The sequence below is a fragment of the Sphaeroforma arctica genome, assembly GCF_001186125.1.
Source record: "Sphaeroforma arctica JP610 unplaced genomic scaffold supercont1.11, whole genome shotgun sequence".
Lineage (NCBI taxonomy): Eukaryota > Ichthyosporea > Ichthyophonida > Sphaeroforma > Sphaeroforma arctica.
In genome coordinates this window covers 113,345-122,736 of record NW_014040547.1, presented here as the reverse complement: position 1 = coordinate 122,736, position 9,392 = coordinate 113,345, and the positions used below count along the sequence as shown (strand labels likewise).

Here is a 9,392-nt window from a genome sequence, read left to right as displayed (position 1 = left end):
GTGTGTGTGTGTGTGCTGGGCGTATATATATTTATATATCTATATACTGATATAAGTATATATTTATATATTTATGTATCTATATATATATATATACTTATGTGCATATAAACTGATCACAAATATATATATATATACATAAATGGATGTATATACTAATTATTTTTTCAGTCGTTACTATACAAATGTGTACTTTAAGATAATGCATATCTTCATTTTTACGTATATTTTCATTTACTCGTACGCGTATGGAATTATGTGCATGTTTAAAATTATGTCTGATATATATTTCTACATTTATATATAAGTATTTATTATGAGACTTTTCATTGACAATCGGTACTCGACTTCGTTGAATTTTCTCTCTAAAACTGAACATACGTGAGCTGGCATCTCCTTTCACTGTTATGCAAGTAATCTCCGTTCAGTCTCATGTGTACATCCTTCGTACGCACTGACCTAGGATAGATCTGTTCAATTGCTGTATATCGTCCTGCGATATAGTACTACGATTCCAATGGAGTTTACCTACAGTCGCCTGTGCTACCAGGATAGTGAAGATATCACCAGCGACTATATATATATATATATATATATATGTGTGTGTGTATATATACTTTTTCATCTGTTGATTCACTGAACAAACAATATCACTGCTTTAGAAAAGAGAAGCGATCGAGTATTGGTATATACTCATCGGCCAGATCTAGACACAGTAAGACTATCAGTGCCGATCAAGCCAATCAAATCCGCCCTGAAAGCAATCCTGATTCCTCACCCTCTGAAAGCAATACTAATTTCTCACCCTTTCGAAGCAATCCTAATTTCTCACCCAATTCTGATTTCTTACCATCTAAAACAACCAACTGTTCTCATACAGCTACGCCAATATATACTTTCTGATCATTGCGGTGCTCAATTGGATGCCGTTCATCTCCGTCTTCCGGCGGGAGATCACATTCCTCCCACTGACTTTTGTGCTGACGGTTACGGCTGTGAAAGACGCCTACGAAGACTTCAGGTGATCACATGCAACAAATACTTGCACATATCTGCATTACTACCTTTGCTACAACATCATTATTAATGGCGCAGATGAATACCAAAGTATAATGCATTCTGTGTACATAGGCAGCATTCATGTACATACGAGCCTGTGACAAAACCAGAGCGCAAAGCGTTTCACGTGACTGGTTACATTTTGGTTCAGAAAACATACGCATACTTCTCAGTATATGGGACGTTGTTATAAAGCTAGTTTCCGGCATGTGGCCATTTATGATACATCGAGAACCGGCTTATGTTACAAACATGTGACGAAAAACGTCAGTCAGCGTTGCTGACTTATATCTTCAGGCAAACACACCAAATTTCTTTGTCAAGTACTTTCACCTTTGCAACAAGTACTAACGATGATCAATACAAACGCAGACGATACCGCATGGACAAGGAGGTGAACAACGCACGCGCGTGCGTGTACCGTGATGGAGAGCAGGTAGAGGTGTTCTGGAAGGACCTGAAGGTGGGGCAAGTAGTGCACCTAGAGGAAGATGAGATGATCCCCGCGGATATCCTGCTGCTGCAATGCAGTGATCCCTCGGTATGTTACTGCGTGTGTAGCTAAGCTAAGCGCACGTGTACATAAAATACTACGTTAGCTAAGATAAACGCACGTGTACATACACTGCCACGTGCAACCGAAGGCCAATGCTTCGCCCTGATGTGGTGGGTGGAAAACACACACATGTGTATGCACGTGTCGACAAATGCGTTGCCTGATTTATTCAATTGTACAAACCCTAAACTTAATCCTCAAACTCTCGCTAGTATGAGAAACTTAGTGCGATGCCTTCTACCGTGTCTTTACTGTGAATACTCTTTTGCTTCTTCTGAACGTCGTCACTTCACTCATATGATAAACCTGGTGGGGTGTCAGTTACTGTTACTGTGTCTTCATGTGTCTGCTCATATGCTTTCTTCCTCTGAACGTTGTAACTTATATGATAAAACTGGTGTTGTGTCTGTTACTGCGTCACCAGTGTCTTCTCATCTGCGTTCTTCCTCTGTACATCATTCAGGGCAATGCCTACATTGAAACCGCCAACCTGGACGGAGAGACGAACCTGAAACAGCGAATGATTGTCAAGTAAGTTACATTACAAGCGAATGATTGTCAAGTAAGTTAAATTACAAGCGAATGATTGTCAAGTAAGTTAAAGTACAAGCGAATGATTGTCAAGTAAGTTAAATTACAAGCGAATGATCGTCAAGTAAGTTAGGGTACAAGCGAATGATTGTCCAGTGATTGAAACTACAAGAACACACGAGATGGTTGAGATCGGAAATCCTATTTTAGAGTTTACCTAAAACCTATTTCAATATTTTCCTGTCTCTCCCTGCACTGTGTAGATGTCCCACTCTCGCGGGCGTCAACAACCCCAACGAGTTGGTGGGAGAGGTCATCTGTGACAAGCCTCACATCAGCATATACGACTACAACGGACAGTTCAGAGCCACCGATGACCATCTGAAGGTAGGGACCAAACAGTGCCCACACAAAACCATTGCTGTGTGCATGGCTTTATCACTCTTATTGTTAGTACTATTAGTGCTGTCCTGGCGAGTGTCTGCTATTGTAACTGCAAGTATATGTGCACAGGCGTATGTTGAATGCATATCATTTTAAAATAAATACCTCCAGGTTCCCATTGACGGCAAGAATTTGATGCTGAGAGGGTGCAACCTGCGTAACACCGACTGGGCGCTTGGCGTGGTAGTGTACACTGGACCCGAGACCAAAGCCATGCTCAACAACACCGGTAAGTGTACTATAATGAGCGTCACATACATGTTGTGCTCGATGGCATGCATGCATGACACCGGCGTGCGGCTTTGGGCATGCCAATTATCGGTCGGATGTTTGTGTGTATATAGCCCGTAGTATATAGTTAACATGTGCGTTAAAACAAAGCTGGCCGCATACTAGGGCGAGGCTGAAGGCAAGGCCGGGGCATTAGGTAGGCTAAGAAACATTATTGGGTTATTTAGTGCACTTCACCGCAACCCCGGCCCTAAAACGTTCTAAAAATAGCACCTTGCACCCAAAAACAATATCAGGGCCGAGGTTCAAGCGCTCCAAGATCGAGCGCGACATGAACGGGGAGATTGTGTGGCTGGCTATCATTCTGGTGGTCATGTGCACCTCCTGCGCCATCGCCGGAGGGCTGTGGATGGACGCCCTGCCGTACAAGGAGGTGTGTCTTGAGCTAATGCTAAATTTATTTATATATATCTATATAAATTTATTTATATATATATATATATATATATACGCATATAAATGATTGTGTAGTGGCAGTTGCGCGTAGTATTAGGTGTCTGTACGTCAACGTGGTGACTACGTGTTTGTCTTGTGCACTCGCGGCACGGCTGTGGAGCAAAAGAACTGTGATACAAACAATTTTCATATTATCGCTATGTTCACATAGAGTTGGCGTGTTCTCTGTCTTTGAGAGAAGTGTAAAGAAGGTCATGGCTACCGTGTATTACAGTTCGGTCTAGTGATGTGATGTGTCAGTACAAACATAAGTCGCGGACGAGCCAATCATCTAGACGCACTGGTTTTGCACTCTCACGGCCAAATGACGAACACACATGCGGTGTATTAGAGCGCACACCTCAAGCAATAACCATGCATGACGTCTCATCGACTTGTACTTTGTACCGACGTTGCAGACGATGTTCATTCCCTTCAAAGACGGTGATCCCGAGCCATTGCTATACACGTTCTTGGCGTTCTGGTCCAATATCATTCTGTTCAACGTCATGGTGCCCATTTCACTGTACGTTACTTTGGAGCTCATCAAGCTGGGGCAGGTAAGTGTATTTGTATGTGTATATTTTATGTGTTTATTTAGATGTATATGTAGATGCATATTTTTATGTGTTTATGTAGATGTATATGTACATGTATCTTTTTATATGTTTATTTATAGGTACATGTATCTTTTTATGTGTTTATGTATCTGTATATGTCCATGTATCTTTTTATGTATGTATGGTTTTTGAAAGTATGTACGTGTGCAGGTGTATGTGTATAGGTCTATAAAATCACTTAATTAACTGAACGCCAACGAGGAACTATATATAATAGTGTTCGTGCCTGTGAGCTCCACAACCACGGTACACGCATTCATAATATACTATAATGTATATCATAACGGACCATAGTTTATGCCCTATACTTCCAACTGTGTCTACGCACACATGTCTTCAATTCATAACTGTGTATGTGTGTATATGAGTTGGTTCATATAACCCAAACTTCCGGACTATCCAATCCTTTTATCAAGTACACACAGTTACGCCATAGCGTACGTGATACTAAGCGCAGTGTGTGTATGTCGCCATCTCCACCTGCAGGTGTACTTTATGTCCAACGATCCCCAAATGAAAGACCCACGTTCGGGCAAGAACATGCAGTGTCGTGCGCTCAACATCAATGAGGACCTGGGCCAAATCGAGTACATTTTCTCGGACAAAACAGGAACACTCACAGGTAGGAGTGCCGTCTGTACCTGTTTTCTGTGGGGTGGTTGCGTAGAGGTGTACGCTTTGAGAATCTTATCTGCAGGTGATGGCTTTCGTGAGACGCCCGTGTTGTCGTGTTATATGTTTCTGTTGTAACATAGGTTGCCCTTACTGTACTTCTTAATTAAGAAGAATTGGTCCATTTCTTCACCTTTTAAAATCGGTATAAGGGATGCTTGTACATGCACAGAGTACTTAGCTTGACGTGCGGCCGTAGTGGTAAGTGCGTATATTACGATTAGAACAACGTTCACATAAGTACGAGTATGGCATGTTTACCACATACATGTATTGTAGAAACTCCTGATAGAACAAACACCACAGCAATGCAGAATGCACAGAAATGCGAAGCACGCACAGCACAGCGTGTTCACGCCACCCGGATTTGGTGTCAACTGAAGATGCACCCCAATTTAATGCCCATTAACCCCCCCCCCCTTTCTCTCTCTCTCTCTCTCTCTTTTACTCATACGCTCACTTGCTCACTCACTCTCCTCCTTGACCTTTAACAGAGAATCAGATGGTGTTTAAGAAGTGCTCCATCGGATGTACGGACTACGGCTATGTCGATTCAGAGGCGAAGATTTCCGAAGCCGCCGATGACAACCCCACCGGAATTGTCCTGTAAGTCCAGCCCTGTCCAAAATATTGAGGTACAGTACATGTGTTGCAGCACAGTTTAGTCTGGTTGTTTGTGACCAAATGGCATTGACTATGTACTATCGGATGTGGTTACTTTTACTGGAAAATGGTTCACGTCGAACACCTATACATAATCGCAAGTGTAGTCTACCTCTTCCGTGCGAGTATCACATGCGCTCTATGCTGTTCGGTACAATTACACAGCAGATTATGACCCTATCACTTCTTACGCACGCATGCCCTGCCTTCTCCGATGGCCACAGGAAGGACCCCAATCTCGTGCTGAAGCTGTCGTCCTGTGCAACGGATTCGGACCTGTACCAGTTCTTCTTGTGTCTGGCAATATGCAATACCGTGGTGCCCAGGCCTGGAAAGGTACGATCGCGCGTGGTGATGGGCTTTGCACAGACTATTTGTAGACGTTTAGGTGCAATGTTGCCCTATTTCTAGGTGATTCTGTTATGTTATGTATGTTATGTGGGCCAGAAAAACTTTAAGATCACTGTGTGTGGGACTATGGTGTACTCTAGGGGCTTAATTTGTCCTTAATATCTCACCATATCAGGACGGAAGTGTTCGGTACGATTCCGAATCGCCCGATGAGGCTGCGCTTGTGGACGCGGCAAAGGCGTACGGCTTCGAGCTGGTCACACGCACACAAACATCCGTTACCATCAGGGCCCTGGGGGTAATCAGGACATTTAAGATCATGAATGTACTGGAGTTCACTAGTACCCGGAAATGGTAAGTTGTATTCGTTGTTACTTAGATGGTGAGAATGAAAGCGTCGGCACTCGGGCACTCGGGTATACTGATGTTACACAGGTGGTAGCTGCTAAGCCGATAATCTCTATCTGCAGAAGTTGTTGGAACGCCGTATCTGGTGCTATGGAGACGTCTCGAGTGTACCATATACCATAAGTACTGTCTCACTCTCTGTATTATAGTACGTGAAAGGCCTGGTAGATTGAATACCTTACACCCCCACCCACTTATATACAACACCCCTCTACCTGTACCTCCACAGTATGTCCATCATCATTGAGAACCCGGACCAGAGCATCACCATGTACTCCAAGGGAGCGGACAGTCGCATCTACGAACTGCTTGACCAACAAAACAACGCCTCACTCATGGCCAGTACCAACGTTCATCTGACCCAATTCTCCAGCGGGGGACTGCGCACACTGTGCCTGGCCAAGAAGGTAGGCTCACTGACGGGGTGTACTCGGTAGGGCTGACCGTCTACGTGCTATGAGCCTCGAACGATTCACATTTCATGTCCCAAGTCGCATAACCGCTGTTTGTTACGGTAAGCCCTAAACGAGGCACAGATAACCAACCCTTCACGCCCCCATATCCCCTTAACTGAACGTCATTCGCACTCTCTCCGCAGGACTTGGACTTGTCATGGTACCACAAGTGGCAGAAGAAGTGGGGCCAGGCGGGATGTGCCTTGCACGACCGCCAAGTGCGACTGGACAAACTGTCCACTAAGGTGGAGCGAGGGCTGACCCTGCTCGGTGCTACAGGTACGTTGTTGTGTGCGTGTTGTGTGCACTTTGGGATGGTTGAGGAGGATGTTGATGTGGTGATTTGTGCTATTGCTTGCGGACGTGGGTCGACCCAATGTGCATGTCGTGCTTGTTTGTGTATACATTTGCGAATGGGGCATTGGTAGAGTGTGTATTGCCTGTTGCATTGGTGTTGATTTCTTGTCTGTATGTACACCTACCTGTTAGAGTGTGTATTGCCAGTTGCAGTGGTATTGATTTCTTGTCTGAATGTACACCTACCTGGTAGTGCTTGTGTTGGTGGTGTTCCCTCACGTCTGCGAGACGTATGATCTGTGTGTAGGGTGTTCGCAAATAAGTTTCAACTCTACGTCTCTGTACGCTACATGAACTAGTGAGGCAACTATTAGTAAGATACTTCATTGTGTATTTGTGTAACATGTGTAGTCTGCTTGATATTAGTCAACGGTATACAGCACCACTTTCGGATAGTCTATCGATTATACCACTAGTTGGGTACCATGCGTGCATTTTCAATATACTCATGAGAACATCATCTGCTATTCACCCTTACTATTAGGTATCGAGGACAAATTACAGGCAGGTGTCCCTGAAGCCATCCGCACACTGCGCGAGGCGGGTATCCATGTGTGGGTATTGACCGGAGACAAACAGGAGACTGCCCTGGAGATAGCGTACTCCAGTAAGCTTATCGACGAGGTGTGTCTGATTATATATCTATCTATCTATATATATATAAATCTATCTATATATATATATATATATATAATTTATTTTTATTTATTTATTTTTTGATTGGGGGGGTCAGGTAGGAGAAGGAGATCGAAGGAATACATGCTTGGACATATATGCGCGTATGTGTATGGATACGTACCCGTACCGAGTTTTAGTGTATAGGGCTGTCGTGTCTCTATGCGTGGGTGTGTGAACCATATGAACCTGTCTGCTTCATAGGCGCAGGTAGACGTGTGCCAGTATGAACGCGTGTGCGGCTAGTACGTTCTCTGGGCACATGCTGGTGCTAGAAGTCTGAGCCTGCCTTCTGCATGGTCTTAGGGATCCGTCCCTTTTCATGCGTAGTTTGAACACCTTGAGTGTGTCCTGTACATAGTCCTACCTTGTGGGTTTTGGACATGCAAGCGTATGTATATGTAGGTGTACATAGTCCTATCTTGTGGGTTTTGGACATGCAAGCGTATGCAAATGTAGGTGTACATAGTCCTATCTTGTGGGGGTTGGACATGCAAGCGTATGCATATGTAGGACATGCAAGCGTATGCATATATAGGTGTGTATCTCGTTTGGAGTACTACCACACGCACACTCAAGCACACACACATATGCATCGAGGATTTTTGTGTTAGAATGCGTGAAAGTGTCTATGCATGCAAATGTTCATGAGCGTAAAAGAAGAACTGGATACTCACATGCGTCTAGGGTTTTAGGGGATAAAACCCCCATCCTAAATCCACACCTTCTCGTGTAAGCTACATAGTATTATATACACGCACCCTTGTGATACAGGCACAACCCCACACATTGCCTTTTGACTCTACAGGATATGGGCCAGTACGTCATTAACGGCGAGAGCATGAACGAAGTTCGGCACCTCCTGCGCCAAACCGTCGAGACCATAACCCGCTCTGACACCCGTGAAACCATGGAGAAGCAACAGAAGAAGCCCAAGGGCATGACACGACAAGTCTCCCTAGACACCGTCGAATTCGACGCGTCTCCCGAGAGCTTTACGCGCAAGACCCAGCACGCCATGGTCATCGACGGCAAGAGCCTGTCGTATGCGCTGGATGAGACTTGTCAGGAGCTGTTTGTAACGGCCGCGTGTCTGTGTGATGTGGTGCTGTGTGCGCGCACGGCGCCGTTGCAGAAGGCGCGGGTGGTGACTAGCGTCAACCAGTACAAGGACATCATGTCTCTGGCGATAGGGGATGGGGCGAATGATGTGAGCATGATTCAGTGTGCCGATGTGGGGGTGGGTGTACAGGGCAATGAGGGTATGCAGGCGGTTATGGCGTCGGACTTTGCCATTGGCCGCTTCCGCTTCTTGCCCAGGCTGTTGCTGGTCCATGGGCACTGGAATTATCATCGCATCGCCAATACAGTTCTGTACTTCTTCTTCAAGGTGTGAATCCGCTGCCTTTGGAGTGTACCAGCTTTTAGTTTCTTGGTGTGATGGTGTCTACTCCCTTCACGTATCTGTCTAAGAGATAGATGTTCTCCTGATAGCCCTATAGTCCGTCGTCGCTCAGACGATCGCAAGTTGTATAGATAGATAAGTATTCTATTCCAAGAGCCCCACCCACCCCTCAGTAGAGTTTACCAATCGCACTAACCTCTATGCACACCATTTGCTTCTATCACCAACTAAACAGAACTCGATCTTTGTGTATCTGCTGCTGTGGTACCAGTTCTGCTGCGGATTCTCTGGGCAGACGTCAATCAACCAGTACTATCTGATGACGTACAACCTTCTCTTCACCTCCCTGCCCATTATTCTCTTTGCCATTCTAGACCAGGCAAGGAACGAAGCACCAAGTGCCATATATATATATATATATATATATATATATACTGCACATGTGTTCTACTTGTATTGTATATTCATAA

The 9,392-nt window shown here is 44.8% G+C and overlaps 1 protein-coding gene across 1 annotated transcript; it reads left to right on the top strand.

The window, feature by feature from the left end:
• Positions 1-879: 879 nt before the first annotated feature.
• SARC_00387 (hypothetical protein) lies at positions 880-8,913 on the top strand (the record flags this gene model as incomplete). The annotated part of the gene is made up of 15 exons (XM_014305929.1): positions 880-1,021; positions 1,432-1,600; positions 2,079-2,146; positions 2,410-2,533; positions 2,702-2,819; positions 3,118-3,254; positions 3,736-3,876; positions 4,423-4,558; positions 5,103-5,214; positions 5,496-5,607; positions 5,798-5,976; positions 6,260-6,437; positions 6,629-6,764; positions 7,327-7,466; positions 8,326-8,913. Exons 1-15 carry the CDS (start codon positions 924-926, stop codon positions 8,911-8,913), a joined length of 2,436 nt encoding a protein of 811 aa, XP_014161404.1. The 5' UTR covers positions 880-923.
• Between the last annotated feature and the right edge of the window lie 479 nt (positions 8,914-9,392).